General features: G+C 36.9%; 1 protein-coding gene across 1 annotated transcript in view; it reads left to right on the top strand.

The window, feature by feature from the left end:
* RAD23B (RAD23 homolog B, nucleotide excision repair protein) overlaps positions 1–22,164 on the top strand; it is a 48,698-nt gene that overhangs the window by 21,439 nt on the left and 5,095 nt on the right. Inside the window, exons 5-9 of the mRNA XM_070596289.1 lie at positions 3,405–3,460; positions 8,574–8,701; positions 11,426–11,558; positions 13,306–13,433; positions 14,167–14,337. Of these exons, the coding sequence (XP_070452390.1) occupies positions 3,405–3,460; positions 8,574–8,701; positions 11,426–11,558; positions 13,306–13,433; positions 14,167–14,337 (616 nt within the window). The remainder of the gene's footprint in view (positions 1–3,404; positions 3,461–8,573; positions 8,702–11,425; positions 11,559–13,305; positions 13,434–14,166; positions 14,338–22,164) is intronic.

Raw genomic sequence — 22,164 nt, forward strand, 5'->3', positions numbered from 1 at the left:
TGCAGATCTTCAGATATTTTTTCCCCAATGATAAATAAAATAACCAAAGCAAATGCATCAATTCTCTTGGCTGGAAATAGTACAAGGGAATTACTCTTTCATCTGAGAGCACAGGTTGTATTATGTCCAGTGTTCACTGGCACTGGAGCTGTTTGTATTTTGTGACTTTAGTTGCAGCTCAAGACTCCAGTGGTATTAGTTAAGAGTCCTTGGACTCAGAACCAGACACAGTGGAAACCTATGCAGCTACTGGAAACACTTACTGACGTGGAAGGATGTTTGTGATAAATACAACAATGGTCAGAAAGAATGTGGTCATGTTCCTTCATTTTAGTATTCTGCCTTTAAGTGCGGTTTCTGTGTCTGACCCAGTCAGCTGTGTGGAGGGGTTTGAGTCACCTGGTTCATTGCTCACTCGGGGCCTCTCTCCAAGGAATTGATTCCCTAAGAAGAGAGCATAGGCTCAGTTAATAAAATATTTTCCCTTTGCCTGCCTGCCTCACTTGACTTTAGGTATTCTGAGGCACCATTTCCTAACTTGATCCTTCTCGCATGTATAGCTAGAAATGCATTCAACACTCTTAGCTAGTGGGAGACAATCCAGAGTCAGGTTAAGTTATTATGTCAAAAGGCTTTGGTCAATTTTGTGTATGGTGGGGAACTTACAAATTTAACAAATTGGTTTCCCAAAGCATTTAAACATTGTAAACTTAATTAAATCTTGGGTAAGTACAGTATGTCTATTTTCTTAAATGCTTTAAGCTCCTTAAAAAATTCATAGTATGAGAATTTCAGAATTGATCAATACGTTTTAATGCGCTAATATCAATTCAAATTTCTTTATTGTTTCTATTTTAAGGTACAGTCTTATTTACCTAGTCTCAAGAGTCAGGATTACCTTTTCAAACCTATAGAGGTTGCATAAATGAGTTGATGGTCAGGGATCCAGAAGAGCAGACACCAGAGTCACTTACTTAGTTGCGCTTTGTATGCCAACAATTTACTCTTATTTCTCAAAATTACATACCTCAGAGAAGGGTAACACAGGAAGGGAAGGATGTGAGAAGCTCAGAAAACAAACTACTTAAGTATACCTTAGTCCTTTCATTTGTGCTATAAAACGTTTAGTGTCCTGTAAAGCACAAAACTTAGTGAGATAATTATCAGGAGATGTGCTGGTAAGAATTTGAGGGGTGGCAGAAACTCTGTCCATTGCCACTGATCTGATATTTCATTTATTAATGATTTGTTTCTTTAGGTTGGTTTTGTTCTTTAAAAACCACCTATTACAATGCAAATTCTACTTATTGATGTCTCCCTTAGAGAAACTGCACTTGTGCATAAGGACTGTATTGTTTGTAATTGAGGACAAATTGGAACCAACTTAAATAGCCATTAGTGAGGGAATAACTTGACCTGTGATTTATTCATATTAGAGAACGTTGCTGCTCAGTGCATGGTAGTCAGTAGGCAGCATCAGCATCACTGGAAGTTAGTTTGAAATGAATTCTTAGGCTCCACCCTAGACCTCTAAATCAGAGTTATTTGGGGTGGATTCCAGAAATCGGTATTTTAACAAGCTCTCCTGGTGAATTCTTGGACAACCTAAAGTTTCAGAAGCCCTGATAACCAATACTAAAGTATGCAGCTGTATGCATATTAAATGAATGTGGTTTCAAGGCTTTGTTATCAAATGGAAAAAGCAAATTGCAAAACAATATAGGCAATAACCATACACCAAACAAAAGCCACCAAACAACATGGTGTATTTTATGTGGGTATGCATAGTAATGTATAGAAAACCAGTAGCGAAGGGACAACACACTAACTGATAAGTGGCTTCCTCTGCAGATGGGGAGGGGAGAAGTGGTGAGGCAGAATCAAGAATGAAGAACTGTGGTTAAACAATACCGCAGTCTTATCTGTAATGTTTAGAAAGAAATTTTAAAACTGTGCAAAAATAGCACAAATTGTTCTGTAAAAGAACAGTAATGAAGGGGACTAGTCCTACCATATAGCAAAATATATTATACATGGTAATGATTACAACAATTTACTATAGCTCTTCCTAGAGAGACTGCTCAGTGAAATAGTAGTCTAGAAACAGACCAAAATGCCTACAGGGACTTAATATAAGATAAAGATGTAATTTCAGACCACTGTGAGAAAAATGCTACTGGGATAAATGCCTGTCCATCTGGAGGGAAAAAAGATAGATCACATACCTCCACTCGTAAAAATAAATTGTAGATGGATAAAGATTTAATGTAAAAGTGAAACCATAAACCAGAGGAGAATGTGGGAAAATAAAGATAATCTTAACCAAAAATGTCATAAAAAGAACAATTGATAAATTTGACTACAGGAAGAATTTTAAGGTTAGAAACCAAACTGAAAATTCCTTAATAAGAGCTTGATTTGGTGAATTAAATGGAATACTGTGAGTCTTTGGGAAAAAATTGAGGTGGTTGTGGCTGCGCTGACATGGAATAATTGTTAAATAAAATACACTAAAGCAAGACACAAGTTGTTATGTAGAAACTGGTGGTAGTGATGTCTCTGGGTAGGGGTCTTGGGCAGGGTTTTCTCAGAACTAAAGTCTACTGTGTTTTGTTTTTAAAATTGGGACAGAAGTATAAGTGTGTTGTGTTGTGTGTGTGTTAATCTAAACTTCTAACTCTTACCTTTACCACTTTTGTAAACTTCGTTTTATTTTCCTTTAGTCTACTCTTTATGATCTTTCATAATCTTGTTTTTGTCTACTTTGTTTTCCATACTTACTTTTCTACAGTTCCCCAACAGAAACTTAGTCTTTTTAACTGGTTTACTTTGGTTACAACTTGGGTTTATCCCATCTCTGCATATTTTGCTTACGCTATGTTCCTTGACTTGAATTCCACCTTCTTTCAGTTTCTGTGTTCAAAACTGAAGTATAAGACCTAACTGAAATTCCGCTTTGTAAAGACTTCCCGGGCCTTTCCAGCCTCGTGTGGTTTCTACATGTGCCATTTATCGTGGACTGCTTTTGCTGTTTCTTCTACTGTGACTTCACTTATAGATTATTTAACTTCTCATGTAAACTCTTTCAGGGAAATAGTTGTGCATTGTCCTTTTTGTATTCCTTAAGTAGTAAGCTATCTGTAAGGATGTTATTTTGTGTCCTTGGACATTTAAAATGATGGATTTTCAGAATAGAATGAGTGTTAAGATTGAAATTTCTTCCCAAACCATACCTATTACGGATAAAGCTTTGAGGGTTTAATCTAGAAGAATGTTGAAATGCTGTAGCTAAACTTCTGCATTTAATTAAAATCAAAGACTCTTTGTAAATTAGGCAGTTACTAAACTTTAATGTGAATTTTACGTACTTTTCTGATATATGATTTTCTAAAAACCTTTTACAGTACCTCAGGAGATTCTTCTCGGTCAAACCTTTTTGAAGATGCAACAAGTGCGCTTGGTAAGTATGTAAGTTGTAAATAACCTTAGAAGAGAGAGGGAAGAGGTTTAAGTTTTGTTTTTCTAGATCATGAAAATCTGTTCATTTTCATGGTAGCTAATAATCAAGGTACTGAATGATTTAGGTGATTATTCAGTTAATGATGTTGCTAAAGGGCCGGCTCCGTGGCCGAGTGGTTAAGTTCGCATGCTCCGCTGCGGCGGCCCAGGGTTCGGATCCTGGGCACGGACATGGCACCACTCGTCAGGCCACGTTGAGGTGGTGTCCCACATCCCGCAACTGGAAGGACCTGCAACTAAGATATACAACTGTGTACGGGGGGGGGGTTTGGGGAGATAAAGCAGGAAAAAGAAAAAAAAAAGATTGTCAACAGTTGTTAGCCCAGGTGCTAATCCTTAAAAAAAAATAAAGAAGATTGGCAACAGTTGTTAGCCTAGGTGCAAATCTTTTAAAAAAAAATAAATAATGTTGCTAAAGACTTTGTAAATTATTGTTTATATATTGACTCCTTTAAATTGTACTGTTAAAGTTAAGCATACTCCTTTCCTTAAAGCAAATAATTGTCCATTTTCCAAATGTGAATTTTAAATGAGATCTTAACAAAGTTTGATCTGTGTACAGGTTTATTACAAAGTGTCTTCAAAATGAGTATAAAATGTTACTAAATCTGTCTCACACTTGCTCTTTATTCACCTCTAGCCTTTTATTCCAGCTTGTAGCCCTATAGGTTCCTATCTACATCTTGTCGCTTCTATAGTACTTGCAGTGAAAATGCCTTTTTATCCCACCTTTCACTTTTGCCTCTTGAATAATGTCTTTCCATCTCCCCTTCGTACCTAATCTGTCAAAATCATTTGTTTCTTTCCCCATTTTCCCATTGTAACACCTCTGGTATGGTTCCTGCTGTGCCTGCTAATTAACAAGTCCGTGGGCTGGCACCCCCATTCCTGCCCTTTGGTACTCTTCTATGTTACTGGAAATGGGAGGTAGACAGACAGCTGGGCACAGCAGCTTCAGTGGACTGTGGGCTTCTGGATTCCTGCTTAGCTGCTGCAGCAGTGGTAGCACCTCATTAAGATCTGGAGTAGGCCCTCTGTCCTAATTGGACTTCAATTCCATGATGCCCTCACTGCTGTGGGAAAGGGCATACTGGTTACCCATAGCATGTAGGGGCAAAACAGTTTAAATAATCAACCTAAGTTCACCTGGATGTACCAGACCCACGTTCACATATTTGAGGGACTGTTTTCTGGGACTACTCTGCTACCAAATGAATATAAGTTAGTGTCCAGTCAGAAAAACAGAAATCTGTTTCGAACATGGGATGGCTTAATCTTAGGAAATTGTTACAAAGATACTGGAAGGGCTCACGGAGATTACAAAGAGATGGGTAAAATGCTCTGTAGTGTCAGAGCTGGAGCCAGCTGACACTTGCCCCTGGTGCTGCTGAAGGCTCTGGCCCTTGCCACTGCTGTTTCATTCAGTTGGACTGCATTGATGCTACCGAGCAGGGGTCCAGGAGACCACAGCTCTAGCTGCTGCTGCTACAGCTACACCAAAGCCTCTGATACTGATAGCTTACCTTTACATCTTATGTCTCCTACAACAGCCATTGTCAACTTGATGGTCTCGGGATCCCTTTACTCTTTCATTTACCCAGTCTTTGTGTTGATACCTTGCTTCTTTAAACTTTCCTTTTTGGGGACTCTGACACTACTCATTTCTTGATCTGTACCTCTGACTTTTCCTTCTTAGGCTTTCTTGTTAATTCTTTCTATTTTACCTTGCCCTTAAATATATGAGTTTTCTATGGTTCTGCTCTAGGCCATAGTTCAAAGTTCAAATTATAGGAATGGCAGATACCACCCATCTACTATAAGAGCTCCCCCAAACTATAACATCTTTAAACTGCTAATCAGAAAATCTACCACCTCCACAAACTCCTTAGGTTCCAGATTGATTCATCTTTTCTTCCCCCATCTGATACTTCTCCTTTGTTCCTTTCCTTGTTTGCATCATCATCCACCTTCTACCGAAACCTTGCTGTCTTCATCCTTGACCCGCTGCCTCCCCTGGCCCCGTGAGCCCAGGAGTCCTGTTGATCCTCCTTCCTGAAGTCTCTAGAATATTTGTTTCCACTGCCAGTCAATTGCCTTAGTTTATGTGCTTACGCCACTGATACTCTTGCATTATTCTCTTCTAACTGGTCTATTCCTGCCATAGTGGGCTTTCTAAAAGGCACATCTGATGAGGTCATTGTTAGTTCCTTTCATAGCTCCTCGTGGCCTAGAAGATAGGTCCGAACTCACTCTTAAAGATAGAAGGTTTCTCATCACTACTTTTTTAGCCTCATTAACTCTGTCTCATGTTATCCATTGTCTCTAGTTTTCCTACAAGTCATTTGCCCTTGTACTTTTAAGCTCTGAAAAGTATCAAACTACTTATAGGCATTTCTTTTTGAGTTTTTATAACTTGATTAATTAGGAAGTGTGATTTTAGGAGAGATAGCCTAATGATTAGGTGTGGTGCTCTGCACTCTGACAGCCTGCGTTTGTGTCTCTGCTCCAGGACTTACCAGACATTGATACCACGATCAAATTATTAATCTCTCTAAGCCTCAGCCTAATCTTAAAGGGAGAGGAATATTAACCTTTTTCATAGAATTGTTGTGAGAATTAAATGAGAAACACTACATTAAAATAGTGTGATCTGATACTCCACAGCTCTTAATTTTGTTTACATTGATGCTAATTTCTGTATCTGGTAGCTAGATTACTGAAAGTGTATTGCCACTTGAATGACTTTATGCTAGAATTCTGTCAGTTGGTAATTAAGAAAATAAAATTATATTAACAAGTAAGGAAACATCATTACTCTAAACAAGATATTAAATGCCAAATTTGCTTAGTGATAATTAGTTTTTTTAAGATATACTTTCATAGCTATTAAATACCTTTATTGACAATTCCACAGAAAAAAAGTCATTCAACTGATATTGTCACCTATGGGTCAGAGAAATAGTGATGCAAAATGATATGTCTCTTTGCACAGTTGAACTTTGCATTCAAGTAGGGGAAAGAAAAAAAGAATGTAACAAAATAGATTGCAAATCATATTAAGAAAACTAATGGCTTCCATAGAGAAAAAAAGAAGGCTACTTATATTTAGGATAGTTAGGCAATACCTCTAAGACTGTAATGATTAAATTGAGAACTGGAGCCTGTAAACAAACTGGCCATCCAAGACGCCTGGGGTCTAAGGTTCTGGGGCAGAGAAGGTACGGCTTGTGAAGTAAACTGGAGAAGATTGGTGTGGTGTGTAGAGGATTGTGGAGGGTTGGGAGCCTGAAATGAGATGAGGTTTTCTTTTTTAAAAGCTTTTGCAACTGTCTGCAGAATGGGTTGTGGGCTTGGGGGCAGGAGAGGAAGCAGGGTGTGATCCAGACCAGAGGTCGTTGTGGACTGGTCTTGAGTGAAGGCAGAGGACAAAGAGGGAAGAAGATAGGTCTGGGTTATAAGTTAGAGAAGGATCTACCAGATAAGTTGTAGACTAGATGTGGAAGGAGAAGAAAGGGAATTGAAACCACCGAGGTTTCTGATTCAAGCACTTGGATGGATAGAGGTGCTGTTTTTTGAAATGGAGAAGGCAGATAATGGTGGGACACATTTGAGGGGAAAATCTTTAGAGATGCAAAGTCACATAATGATACTGGTTGAAGAGTCAGTGAAATGCGAGGAAGTGGACATTGCATGTGCAGATATATGTGGCTGCGCAGGGAAGAGAGCAGAGGGACCAGTTCCTGAAAGAGGAATTCGGATGCAGTCAAGGGAGGCATGTTTTTGTTTTTAGGATGACATGCCAGGACATAGTTAACTGGTGATCAGGATAATTTAAGTGGAGATGTTGGAACGGTGGGAGACGGACATCAGAAAGGATCACCAAAGAGTCCAGTTCTTTGGGGAGACAAGAAAGGGAGTAGTACCCAGAACACAGATGAAAGAAAAAATAGGTTAAGTGAGGTAAGTGTAGTGGGAGAGAGTTTGGCTTTCTTTCAGTCAGTGTGTTTCTTGTCTGACATTTTCATGAAGAACGAGTTAGGTTTTCAGCTGAGAGAGTCGGAGAGAGCCTGTGGGAAATAACTTACTGGAATAGTAGTGCTTGGGGCATTTGTATAGTATGGGAAGTTTTTCTTTGTATAGTATGGGAAATTCTAACTTTCTAGCTTCTAACCTCCTCTCTCCCACTATTTTGATAATAAAAGGTGTCAAAGGAAAACTGAACTTGTTATAGCAGAGTTGATTGCTTGAAATGTCCCTTCTACTTGTTTTTAAAAATCAGTTCATCTGTCTCTTCTTCCAGGTTGTCTTCCCTGACTTGCTGATTCTCTCCTATATTTGTGCTACATTTGTACCTGATTTTCCTATTAGACTTATTAAACATACTCTAGTAGTTTTCTGTTGCCACTGTAATAAATTACCACAAACTTAGCGGTGTAAAACAATACAGATTTGTTATTTAAAGTACCGTAGGTTAGAAGTCCAACATGGGGCTCGCTGAACTAAAATCAAGGGACTAAATGACTGGGCTAAAATCAGGGCTGCATTCCTTTCTCTAGGCTCTAGGGGAGAATTTGTTTCCTTGTCCTTTCCAGCTTCTGGAGGCTGCCCACATTGCTTGGCTCAGAGCCCCTTCCTCCATCATCAAAGGCAGCAGCATGGAATCTGACTCTGCTTTTGTCTTCTCTTCCTTACATCTGTTTCTCTGACCCTCTCATCTGTTTCCCTCCTACTTTTAAGGACCGTTGTAGTTAGATTGGGCCCACCTAGATAATTCAGGATAATTTCCCTGTCTTAAAGTGAGCTGATTAGCAACCTAACTCCCTTTTGCCATGTAACCTAACATATTTATAGGATCCAGGGCTTGGGGGAGGGCATTATTCTACCTACTACATATATACTGTAGTTTATACTGTTATTTATCTTTTTATTCTTAACACTATCATGGCTGAAACATCGTATACATATATATATACTCAAGAAATGTATGGAGAATGTTTATTTATTAAATGTTTCCTTTCTTCCCTCTCCTTCTGCCCCCATATGCCTTTTTTTAGTGACAGGTCAGTCCTATGAGAATATGGTAACAGAAATCATGTCAATGGGCTATGAACGAGAGCAAGTAATTGCGGCCCTGAGAGCCAGTTTCAACAACCCTGACAGAGCAGTGGAGTATCTTTTAATGGTGAGAAGCGTATTTTACTTTCTTCATTCTGGTTGTTTAAGACCAAAATCTCAAGGGAACAAAGATTTTTAAAGAAATAGTAACAATTCATTGGAAAATAACATGCCAGATACTCTACATAATGCTTTTATATTTCTTAGTGTGTTAACATTTTGTGTAGATTCAGAGCAACCTCTTCTAAAAGATTTTGGTACGTGATTTTTAGTTAGAAAACAGCATGACTAAACGAGTTATAAAATTGGCTACCCACTTGTGGTGCTTGTATCCCAGTTATGTCATCTTAAAAGTATGACAGCTGTGTGTTGGGGCGGCAGATTTTTAATCTAATCTAGTCCAGTGTTTTACTAGGTTTTTTGACCGTCACCATAAGCAAAAGTTTGAAGTTGGAAGCCCAAGCGAAATTTTATTTGCCTTGTACTGTGTAACTTTTTTTATAATTAGCTGCCAACTTTTAAAAATTGAGAGATTTCATTTAAAAATTCCGATATGTGGTTTATCTGGACAACATTAATATCAGATTTTTGCAAGGGTTTAGGAAAAGTTTAGATCATAGACTCTTTAATTTACTATGTTCCCATCCCTCTTCTGTTACCTGACATGGCATCATACATTTGATTTAATGTGTGTTGTGACTTGCCTGGTTCCCTTGGCATTTAAATTGTTAGCTTGTTTATAGTCATTAGCAGTCGAGGGAATTTTGGATAAGTTACCATTTTGTTACTAGCATAAAGGTTTTTGAGAAATAGGATGTTGTGGGCATGGACTGAAACCCTTGATATTTTATGACAGTGAATGTCTGTTCATTTTACAAATGTGGCACGGGTTAAAGTAATAGCCTAGAATTTCGGAGTAATATTGGATTAACTTTTTTTTCATCTTAACATTTTATTCTATAATTGTCTTAGGTGTTTTGGGGTATTATCAAAGTCTGAATTACCTAAATATCATCTTAGGAATCCACGATCCTATCTCTGGGGAATATAGTCCACAGTTTAATCCATTCCCTTGTCTCCAGCTTGTGCATCTGTTAGAAACTCCTTTTCTCATAGTACTTTCGAGAGTCACAGTTCAGAGTGAATAACTGCTCTGCTTTCACCGGTTGTTTGCCTAGTCATTTGCATGTGAGATTCACAAAATCTTTTCTTAGCATATCATTTTATCTTGTGAATTCTCTTTTCCATCGCCCTCTTGAGAAAAGTCTTTAAATGCTGGCAGTTTGTTTATTTATCACTTTGTTTGGAATTGAGGAATCATTGGATTGATAACTGTCATGCATCTATTTGTGGTTATCCTTTCACCTCCCCCCACCCCCACAAAAAACCCATATTATATAAAAGTATTGCCTTTTCTCTTATAGAATGGCTTTAATTTATACCTGCTCTGTAATTCTGCATAAGTTTAATAGTATCAGCTATTCTGATCTAATAGATTTGAAATTTTGAGATATATAAAAATGAATCACTATTTTCAAAGTTGCCACTGCTATTTAGCATCAAATGTAATTGAATGGATGAGAGAAGTTCACGAAACAGTTTAAAGTGTTTTGATATATTTACTGGTTTGTTTCATAGACTGAAAAGGGCTACCTTTAACTCTTACTAGTTCTGTATAAGTGAGGGTGAATGGATGGAAAGGAGAAACACTGATCTAATGAAAAGCTGAATACCGTGTGTGAGAATTTGAGGTAGATCTGTAGCATCATTGACGATTAACTTTTTAGTTTAACCCGTTTGAGAATTTGCTGGAGGCTTTGGACCCTCAATCTGTATATAATTTGTGAGCATTTAACAGTGCCTCATCTAAGGGTTTGAGTTGGTGGACTCTCAAAAATATTGGTTTCCAGTTCGTGGAGTGACCTTTAATGCAGGCAACCACTACCCTACTATTCCTTACACTTCATTTTTCATATGTTTATGATTTTGGCTTCTGATTTATTGGGAAATGGAGGTATATACCATCTCTTATTCAAATGTAATATTTCCTTCTTGATTCTCCTCCTTCCAAATCTATGAGAATTTCGTAGAGACTTTTTTTAATAAGTTGTATATTAGAAGTCTTGTAAATCATTTGCATCAAAACAAGGTGTTAAAAAAGTCTTAGTGCAGTTCTAAGTTACAGTAACTTCAGAAGATAAAATACTACAAACTTAGAAAAAGCATCACCTAAATATATTTAATTATTGAAAGTTCTTTTATGCCTATTTAGTAGATTTTGAATAATGAATTTTAACTTTTTGTATGTGATACTTTCTGAATGACGCTTTCTCAGGACCATGGATCAGCAGAGGAGGTTCTCCTTGCTTGGCCACTGTCTTCACCTGCTCTAGCTATTTAAAGTTAAAAGTAAAAGTAAATTAAAATTTTAGTTTCTTAGCAACATTAGCCACGTTTCAAGTTCTCAGTAGCTGTCTGTGGCTAATGGGTCGTTTATTGGACAGCGCAAATCTAGAACATTTGCATCATCGTGGGAAGTTCTGTTGGGAAGTGCTGCCTTACAGTAATCTGTGTTCTTCTACACCACACTCAGGCCATTTCTCATCTAATTTGGATACATACAGCTTTCAGATAAGTCTTGATCCTTTACTTTTAATTGAAGGAGACATCTGTTTGATGCCTTTGGAAATTAGACAAGGATATGAAGTAGATGAATACATCTTTTACTCTGTATAATGTTTAACTAATTTTGAATGACGGGATGTTTTAAAGCGTGGAAATTGTGTTATAGGGAATCCCTGGAGATAGAGAGAGTCAGGCTGTGGTTGACCCCCCTCCAGCAGCTAGTACTGGGGCTCCTCAGTCTTCAGTGGCTGCAGCTGCAGCAACCACGACAGCGACGACTACAACAACAAGTTCTGGAGGTAAAGTGGAATCTTTTGGCTGGGGAAGAAGAGGCCTTGAACTTTTATTGTAAAATAATTTAATCTGAAATGCTTTTGAAATGAAGTTTATTCCCATAGCATTTGGATAACTCTTAAAACAAGTTCTCTGTTCATTAATGTTAGAGAAGGGCCCAAAAGAAATTCTGCCAATTGGATATAAATGCTACCCTTGCTTGTATTAAACATCATTGCTGCAGTTTTGGCCAAGGGCATATTCTCTTTAGCTTATTCTAAGGAAGAGATGCTTCCCGGTTTGCATTTAGTGTTACATTCTGAAGTAGTTCAGGATGGTTAGCCCACCTTGTCTCTTTCACTTTCTGTAAATGTCATAAAGTATGTATAATTTCAAAGCCTGTAGGATCTTAGTGGTTATGCAACCAAGGAAATAAAACCCTGGGAGTTTTAAAATCTTGTATCTAGAGGTGACATCCAAGTTTGAATTTAAGTCTCTTTACCAGCCAGTGCCCACACTTCCATTGCCTAAGGTTTGACTAGGGAGCAAAAACTCGACCCCGTGGTAGATCCAGGAATTACTTAGTGTTCTCCTTCGTTCTTCTCTATATTGATAGAGTACTTCAAACTGCTAATTTTGAAGAGGCCATTGTTTGATACATTTCCTAGCTCTAATTCTGGAAGCCAGCTCTGGTTAACAAAAATCCATAAGCACTTTGTGTACAGTCTCCCAGGACAGGCTTTTCATTTCTTGAGATTCAGCATGGGAATGGAAAGAGGAGGCCCCAGCTTTAGTTAAGATTTAGGGTGCCGTGCCATTCAGCAACATACTAGGTAAAATTTCTTCATCTGTAAAACTGATGTTATACAAAGAAGGATAAATACCCGTGTTATGTGGTCATTTTAATTTGAATGATTTTCTTAAAATTTAGGAAATGACAACATACATGTAAAAAATTCTCATTATTCATTCGTAACCTCAAAAAGAATTCTTTTGTATGCAATTTCTGATTTTCAGTAGCATAACCGGACAAGTACCACCACCCTAAAAAGACCCAAATTCTATATCTCATACCTTATTTGGTATTATTAATATTTATTATTGTAAGATATCACGGACTAAACAGTTGTGAGAGTATTAGCACTGTGTTATCTTGCAGCTTATTTATCTCAAGCTTATAGATTACAAATTTTTGAAATTTAATGATAAACAAAAGTCTTGTTTCTGCTTGTAATTCAGGTTGTGCTAATAAAACTCCTTCTGATCTACAAGCGTGAACTCTTTTAAGTATTAAGTATCTTTCACTTATTTAGTTTAGAATTTCCTAGGAATTTAAGGTCGGATTTTCTTTGGGGTTTTTGTTTGTATTATAAAGTAAGTGAGTTTTCTTGTTTTTGTTAGTCCTTATATGTATTTTTCTCAGAAACTTGAGCAACAGGAGCAACTTTTTTAGAAGCTTTTATTTTGATGGAGTACATGCAGAACACAAGTTCTTAGTATTTGATAATACTGAGTACCCAGGGAAATTGTAGGAAAACATTCCTTTAGTCTTCTGCACTCTCTACCTTTGCTACTAGGAATAATTTCTGCAGTATCAGACTTGCAAGTTGGTGCAGTTTGAAGGTTTTGTCACTATTTACTTCATTTTGTATACATCTAAGAACTCAAATCATATGTTTTACTTGCCACTGTTTGCTATCTAAATTATGATTGAACCAGCTGTTTGTAAATTTAATTGCAACTTTTATTTAAAAATGTTTATGTGTGTTTTAGGACATCCCCTTGAATTTTTACGGAATCAGCCTCAATTTCAACAGATGAGACAAATTATTCAACAGAATCCTTCCCTGCTTCCAGCATTGCTACAACAGATAGGTCGGGAAAATCCTCAGTTACTTCAGGTGACTCTTGCATCAGTGTTAATTTCAAAAGTGGGTTTAGAGTGTGTCACATTTTGAAAAAGTCTGTGAGCACCTCCTTCCACTCCAGCAACTCTATAAGCTTTTCTTCTAAGCTATATTCAGCAGAATATGCTTTAGATAGATGTACTGAAAAAGAGTTGTGTGTGGAGGTTGGGCTAAGTTGGTCAAATAATAAGCTTGGGAAACACTTTATTAAAGAATCTGAGAGATTCTTTAGCACAGGAACTGTTTAACTTTTTAAGTCTTTTTTCCCACCTTATTACTAATGTAGCACTGCCTCTTAGACAACATACCCATGGGCTTAGTACTGGTCAGGTCATGAAATAATTTGAGTTTTGTCCAGCACTGTAGTGCCTACTAGTGTGGAAGATAATTTTATATATAGATATAAACCCATATATGTATAAAGGTTCTGCTTCTTCTTAAAATGTCCAAGTAGTTTTTTAACATTGATTTTTTGAGAGGGAAACGATTATGAAAGAGAATTTGAATTCTCTTAATTCTCCACTGTTCACCTTGCTCAAAGGTACTGAAGTTTCTTTCATAATTTATAAGGAATCACATTCTGCTGAAGACTGTGTAATCCAGAATCATTCTAACATATTGCAGTTGCAAAGTTACAGGTTTTTCTCTATTTTTATTTAGAATTCTTATTTTCTGAAGCTAACTTTATATCAACGTATCTTTTTCTCTGTCTTTCACATCACCACAGCAAATTAGCCAACACCAGGAGCATTTTATACAGATGTTAAATGAACCGGTTCAAGAAGCTGGTGGTCAAGGAGGAGGGGGTGGAGGGGGCAGTGGAGGAATTGCAGAAGCTGGAAGTGGTCATATGAACTACATTCAAGTAACGCCTCAGGAAAAAGAAGCTATAGAAAGGGTGAGTTGAAGTAAAACTGAAAATTCATTTAGTCACACTAACCACATTTCAAATGCTCAGTAGTCACGTGGGGCTAGTGGCTACTGCATTGGATAGCACAGATGTAGAGTGTTTCCATCATGGGATATAGTTCTATTGGACAGAGCCAAATAAACCATTGCCCTGGGAATTGCAGTAAAGACAGTCTCTTCTCAGCCCTGCTCTCTCATCTTGACCTTTGTGAAGCCAAGAGGCTAGCAGTGAATACCAGTCTAGCCTGAAATAATTGTAAATATATTAAGAAACTAAAAATTTCATTTATGTTTTAAACTTCAGGAAGAAAAAAATGGTCTTAAAGTGTATGCTCAATACAAGATTATCCATTTTTAATTAATATTTTAAATTTTACATCACTGTCACTGAAATGTAAAATAGATATGTATATCAATTGTATAAAAAAATACAGTGAACATCAGAACCTGGTATCCTGAGTCTCTCTCTGTCCTTACCATGTTGACCAGTGCAGGTTGTGGCACTGCAGTAACTCAGTCATTTTCCTCTGAGCCCCATTGTTAACATTTGTAAATAGGGAATCAGTACTTGCCTTGTGTTAGCTCACGCAGTGTTTTGAGATGGAAAGCAGATATAGTACATTTTAATTTAATATTCAGAAAATCATCTGGACAGTAATATGTCCTTGTTTATGATATAAACATATGAAGTGTTTAAGATTTATAATTATATATTTCTTAAAAGATACTTTATATATCATGCTGATATTTTTCCCTTCATATAACAGAAGCAAGCAAATGACACGTGCCTCAGTTGTTCTGTAGCACCTATTTTGAGGTTAGAGTTATCAGTTCTTGATTTCTATGTTGGATGATTTTTTTTCTTTTGTTGCTTGAGCTTTTGGTTTCATACTAAGAGAACGTTGCCTAATCCAAGGTCAAAGAGGTTATAGCTCTTATTACATTTAGGTCTGTGATCCATTTTGAGTTGCGTTTTGGTTGTGCTAAGGTGTAGGAGTCCAGCTTCATACCTTTGTATGTGGATATCCAGTTGCCCCACTACCACTTATTAAAAAGATGACTCTTCCCCATTATATTGTCTTGGCATCCTTGTTGAAAATCAATTCACCATAAAAGTGAGTGTTTATTTCTGGGCTCCCAGTGCTGTTCCATTGATCTGTATGTTTATGCTTATGCCAATACCTCACTGCCTTGACTACTGTGGCTTTGTAGTATTGAAATCGGAAAGTGTGAGTGCTTGGGTTTTGTTCTTTCTCAAGATAGTTTTGACGTTTCTGAATCCCTTGCATTTTCCTATCAATTTTAGGATCAGCTTATCCAATTTCTGCAAAAATAACTGGCTGGGATTTTGATAGACACTGTTTTTTCTGTAGATCAATTTGGAGAGTATTGCCATGTTAGCAGTGTTAAGTCCTACCAAGCCATGAACATGAGGTCTCTTTCCATTTATTAGGTTTTCTATAATTTCGTTCAGAAATGTTCTATAGTTTTCAATTTGTGCTTCTATTCTTAGGTTTATTCCTAAGTATTTTTATTCTTCTTGATGCTATTATACATGGAATTGTTTTCTTGATTTCATTTTTGGATTGTTCTTTGCTAATTATATGGAAATTCAAGTTAATTTTGTGTAGTGATCTTATACCTTGCAACTTTCCTGAACTCATTTATTCATTTTGGTAATTTGCGTGTGTGTTCCTTAGGATTTTCTGTATGCAAGATAGCATTTGCAAGTAGACATAGTTTTACTTCTTCTTTTCCAATATGGATTCCCTTCTTTATTTTGGGCAAGGAGGGACCTAATTGCCCTATCTTGTCTTTCACCATTAAGTCTAATGTTAGCTGTGGATTGTATTAGATTCCTTTCATCAGGTTGAAGAAATTCCCTTCTATTCCTGCTTTGTTGAGTGTTTTTACCACAAAAGGGTTTTGAATTTTGCCAAATGCCTTTTCTGTGTTTATTGAGATGATCAGGTATTTTTGTCTCCTTTTCTGTTAATATGCTTTATTATGTTGATTGATTTTTGTATGTTGAACCAACTAACATTCCTAGGATAAATCCCACTTGATCGTGCCGTATAATCTTATTTGTTGCTGCATTTGGTCTGCTAGTATTTCTGTTGGAGATTTCTGCATTTATATGCGTAAGGAATATTGGTCTGTAGATTTCTTGTAATGTCTTTGGTTTTGATATCAGAGTAATACTGGTCTTATAGAGTGAGTCAGGAAGTATTCCCTCTTCTATTGTTTGGAAGAGTTTATGAAGAATTGGTGTTCATTTTTCATTATGGGGTTGGTAGAATTCACTAGTGAAGTTATCTGGGCACAGCTTTTCTTTTGGGAAAGTTTTGTGATTACTAGTTCAATCTCTACTTGTTATAGGGCTATTCAGATTTTCTCTTTCTGCTCGTGTCAATTTTGGTGGTTTTTGTCTTGCTGGAAATTGGTGTCATGTGAGTTAATCTAATTTGTTGACGTACGATCATTCATAGTATTCACTTAATAATTTTTATTTCTATAAAAAGTAGTAATGTTTCTGCTTTTATTCCTGCTTTTAGTAATTTGAATACTCAGACCCCTTTTTTCCCCCCTCATTTTAGCTAAAGATTTATCAATGTTGTTGGTCTAAAGAAAAAACAGACAACTGTTTTTGGGTTTTGTTGATTCTCTCTCTTGTTTTTCTAGTCTCTCTTTTATTTATTTTCTGTCTCATCTTTATTATTTCCCTCTTTTGCTTGCTTTGGATTTAGTTTCCTCTTCCTTTTTTTAGTTTCTTAAGATAGAAACTTAGATTATTGATTTAAGATCTTTCTCTTTTTTGTATATATATATTTTTGTGTGAGTTCATAATAGTTTTACATCATTGTGAAATTTCAGTTGTACGTTATTTCTTACCTGTCACCACATAAGTGCTCCCCTTCAACCACTCTGCCCATCCCCCTTCCCCTGGTAACCACTGAAATGTTTTCTTTTGTCCATGTGTTTGTTTATATTTCACATATAAGGGAAATCATCTCGTGTTTGTAACTTTCTCAGTCTGGCTTATTTCGCTTAACATAATACCCTCCAGGTCCATCCATGTTGTTGCAAATGGGATGATTTTGTCTTTTTTTAATGGTTGATTAGTATTCCATTGTATATATATTCCACATCTTCTTTATCCAGTCCTCGGTCAGTGGACACTTGGGTTGCTTCCAGGTCTTGGCTATTGTGAATAGTGCTGCGATGAACATATGGGTGCATATGTTACTTTGGATTGTTGATTTCAAGTTGTTTGGATATATACCCAGTAGTGGGATGGCTGGGTCATATGGTAGTTCTATTTTTAGTTTTTTGAGGAATCTCCATAAGGTTTTCTATAGTGGCTGCGCCAGTGTGCATTCCCACCAGCAGTGTATGAGGGCTCCCTTCTCTCCACACCCTCTCCAACATTTGTTATTTTTAGTTTTAGTGATTATAGCCATTTTAACAGGTATAGGGTGGTATCTTGGTGTAGTTTTGATTTGCATTTCCCTGATGATTAGTGATGTTGAACATTTTTTCATGTGTTTATTGGCCATCTGTGTATCTTCTTTGGAAAAAGGTCTGTTCATATCCTTTGCCCATTTTTTGATCAGGCTGTTTGTATTTTTGTTTTTCAGTTGTGTGAGTTCCCCATATATCATTAACCCCTTATTGGATATATGATTTGCATATATTTTCTCCCAGTTGGTGTGTTGTCTTTTTGTTTTGATCCTAGTTTCTTTTGCCTTGCAGAAGCTCTTTAGTCTGATGAAGTCCCACTTGTTTGTTTTTTCTTTTGTTTCCCTTGTCTGAGAAGACACGGTATTCGAAAAGATCCTTTTAAGTTCCATGTCAAAGAGTGTACTACCTATATTATCTTCCAGGAGTTTTATGGTTTCAGGACTTATCTTCAGGTCTTTGATGCATTTTGAGTTTATTTTTGTGTATGGCGTGAGATAATGGTCTACTTTCATTCTTTTGCAAGTGGTTGTCCAGATTTCCCAACACCGTTTATTGAAGAGACTATCTTTTCTCCATTGTATGTTCTTGGCACCTTCGTCAAAGATTATCTGTCCATAGATGTGCAGTTTTATTTCTGGGCTTTCAGTTCTGTTCCACTGATCTGTGTGTCTGTTTTTGCCAGTACCGTGCTGTTTTGATTACTGTGGCTTTGTAGTACATTTCGAAGTCAGGGATTGTGATGCCTCCAGCTTTGTTCTTTTTTCTCAGTATTGCTTTAGTAATTCAGGGTCTTCGGTTGCCCCATATGAATTTTGGGATTCTTTGTTCTGTTTCCATGAAGAATGTTAGTGAGATTCTGATTGGGATTGCATTGAATCTGTAGATTGCTTTGGGTAGTATGGACATTTTAACTATGTTTATTCTTCCAGTCCATGTGCATGGAGTCTCTTTCCAGCTGTTTATGTCATCATCGATTTCTTTCAGTAATGTCTTATAGTTTTCATTGTGTAAGTCCTTCACCTCTTTGGTTAAATTTATTCCTAGATATTTATTCTTTCTGTTGCACTTGTAAATGGAATTGTATTCCTGAGTTCTCTTTCTGTAAGTTTGTTATTAGAGTATAGAAATGCCACTGACTTTTTGTAAGTTGACTTTGTACCCTGCAACTTTACTGTAGTTGTTAATTATCTCTGAAAGTTTTTCGATGACTTCTTTAGAGTTTTCTGTATATAATATCATGTCATCTGCAAACAGTGAGAGTTTCTCTTCTTCAGTGCCACTTTGGATTCCTTTTCTTTCTATCTCTTGCCTAATTGCTCTGGCCAAAAACTCCAGTACTATGTTGAATAAGAGTGGCGAGAGAGGGTATCCTTGTCTTGTTCCTGTTCTCAGAGGGATGGCGTTCAGTTTTTCCCCATTGAGTATGATGTTGGCAGTGGGTTTGTCATATATGGGCTTTATTGTGTTGAGGTAATTTCCTTCTATCCCCATTTTGTTGAGTTTTTTTTATCGTAAATGACTTGTTGGATCTTGTCAAATGCTTTCTCTGCATCTATTGAGATGATCATGTGGTTTTTATTCCTCGTTTTGTTAATATGGCATATCACATTGATTGATTTGCGGATGTTGAACAAGATATTTCTTAATACAGATATTTACATCTGTTAACTTCCCTCTAGTCACTGCTACAGCAGCATCCCATTAGTTTTAAGTGCACTGTGGTCTTGTTTTCATTCATCTCAAAGTAGTGTCTAATTTCCCTTGTGATTTCTTCTTTGATCCATTGGTTATTTAGGATTGTGTTAATTGCCACGTATTTATGAATTTCCCAAATTTTCTTCTACTGCTGATTTCTAAGTTCATTCCATTGTGGTCAGAGAGCATACTTCATATTATTTTAATCCTTTTAAATTTATTGAGGCTTGTTTTATAGCCTAACATGGTCTTTATGGAGAATGTTCCATGTGTACTTGAGAAACATGTGTAATGTGCTGCTGTGAAGTGTTCTGTAAATGTCTGTTAGGTCTAGTTGGTTTATAGTGTTGTTCACATCTTCTGTTTTCCTGTCAGTGTCTGCCTGGTTCTTGTATCCGTTAGTGAATATGGGGATATTGAGGTCTCCAAGTGTTATTGTGGAACAGTCTGTTTCTCCCTTTGATTCTTTCCATTTTTGTGTCATGTATTTTGGGAGTTCAGGTTTGTTGTTACATGTGTTTATAATGAAGTCTTCCTGATGTTTTATCATCGTAAAATGTCCTTTGTTTTTAGGAGCAATTTTTGTCTTAGTCTGTCTTGTCTGGTATTAATAAAGCCACTCCAGCTTTCTTGTTGTAACTGTTTGCGTGGTATATATCTCTTTTCATCCTTTCATTTTCAGTATGTTTGTGTCCTTGAACCTAAAGTGTGTGTGTCTTGTAGAAGCATATAGTTGCATCCTGCTCTTATCTGCCTTTTACTTGAGCTAGGCCACCTTTAATTTGGACAAGACCTAGGTAACAAAATCATTTTTGATTTTCTTCTTTCATGGGTGAATAGTTAATCATGCTGAATTGGGACTTTTGCCCAGTTTTTTAGGTCATTTCTTGATAGAGTCTAACGCAGGGTGATTGAAACAATTGAGGAGGAGGTTCATAAATCACATTTGGCTGACAAGTATATAGGATTTAATGAGTGAGGTAATTGACCTGAATGTTCTGAATGTCTGAAGTCTTTTAAAAGCAGCGATTATTGAGTCAGAAGTGATTTTTAGGAGACTAGGAAAATGAAATTGAGTTGGTATCACCATTTAAAATACTATAAAAAGTAAGCAGCTAAGAATAGAACTCCGTATGTCTTGATCTCAAAATAGATCATGTAATATAACTAAAAGTTGATCACCTATTTTTCTTGACTGAAGTATTTCATAAGGCAAAAGAGAGTGAGAGTGATATTTGACCCTAACGAAAGACATGACGTTCTTTTTCTTTTTTTTAATGCTTTTTTAATGAGGAAGATTGGCCCCAAGCTAACATCTGTTGCCAATCTTCCTCTTTTTTTCCTTTCTCCCCAAAGCCCCAGTACATAGTTGTATATCCCAGTTGTAGGTCATTCTTCTATGTGGGATGCTGCCACAGCATGGCTTGATGAGCGGTGCCAGCTCTGTGCCCAGGATCCAAACCGGTGAACCCCAGGCCACCGAAGCAGAGCGCGTGAACTTAACCACTCAGCCATGGGGCCAGCCCCAGACATGACTTTCTTTACAAATAATTAGATGAGGTAGTAAGACTCATCTCTAGTTGCTGTCATCCCTCTCTTCGCTTGTATATACTAAAAGCCATTTGATTTACCAATCTGTAGGGTCATTTATTTTTAAACCACCACAGTTCACAACTAATTGTTTCTTTTAAATTTTTTTATTGTGGTCTAAATAGTTTATAACATTGTGAAGTTTCACTTGTACATTAATATTTGTCAAACACCATGTAAGCGTGCCCCCACACCCCCCCCCCCCCGTAACCACTAAATTGTTCTCTTTGTCCATGAGTTTTTTTATATTCCACATATGAGTGAAATCATATGGTGTTTGTCTTTCTCTGTCTGGCTTATTTCGCTTAACATAATGCCCTCAAGGTCCACCCATGTGGCTGTGAATGGGACGATTTTGTCTTTTTTTTATGGCTGAGTTGTATCCCATTGTATATATATACACCACATCTTCTTTATCCAATTATCAGTTGACGAGTACTTGGGTTGCTTCCACATCTTGGCTGTTGTCAATAATGCTGCACTGAACATAGGGGTGCGTAAGTCTCTGTATTGTTGATTTCAACTTCTTTGGATAAATACTCAGTAGTGGAATAGCTGGGTCGTATGGTATTTCTATTTTTAGTTTTTCGAGAAATCTCCATACTGTTTTCCAAAGTGGCTGTACCTGTTTGTGTTACTTCCAACAATGGATGAGGGTTCCCTTTTTCTCCACAACCTCTCCAACATTTACTATTTTTTGTCTTGGTGATTATAGCCATTCTAACGGGCGTAAGATGATATCTAAGTGTAGTTTTGATTTGCATTTCCCTGATGATTACTGATATTGAGCCTCTTTTCACGTGTCTATTGGCCATCTGTATATCTTCTTTGGAAAAACGCCTGTTCATATCCTCTGACCACTTTTTGATCAGGTTATTTTTTTGTAGTTCAGGTGTGTGAGTTCTTTATATATTATGGAGATTAACCCCTTATCAGACATATGATTTGCAGATATTTTTTCCCAGTTGGTGGGTTATTTTTTTCATTTTGATCTTGGTTTCCTTTGCCTTCTAGTAGCTCTCTAGTCTGATGAAGTCCCACTTGTTTATTTTTTCTTTTGTTTCCCTTG

This window comes from Equus przewalskii, chromosome 26 (genome assembly GCF_037783145.1).
Source record: "Equus przewalskii isolate Varuska chromosome 26, EquPr2, whole genome shotgun sequence".
Lineage (NCBI taxonomy): Eukaryota > Metazoa > Chordata > Mammalia > Perissodactyla > Equidae > Equus > Equus przewalskii.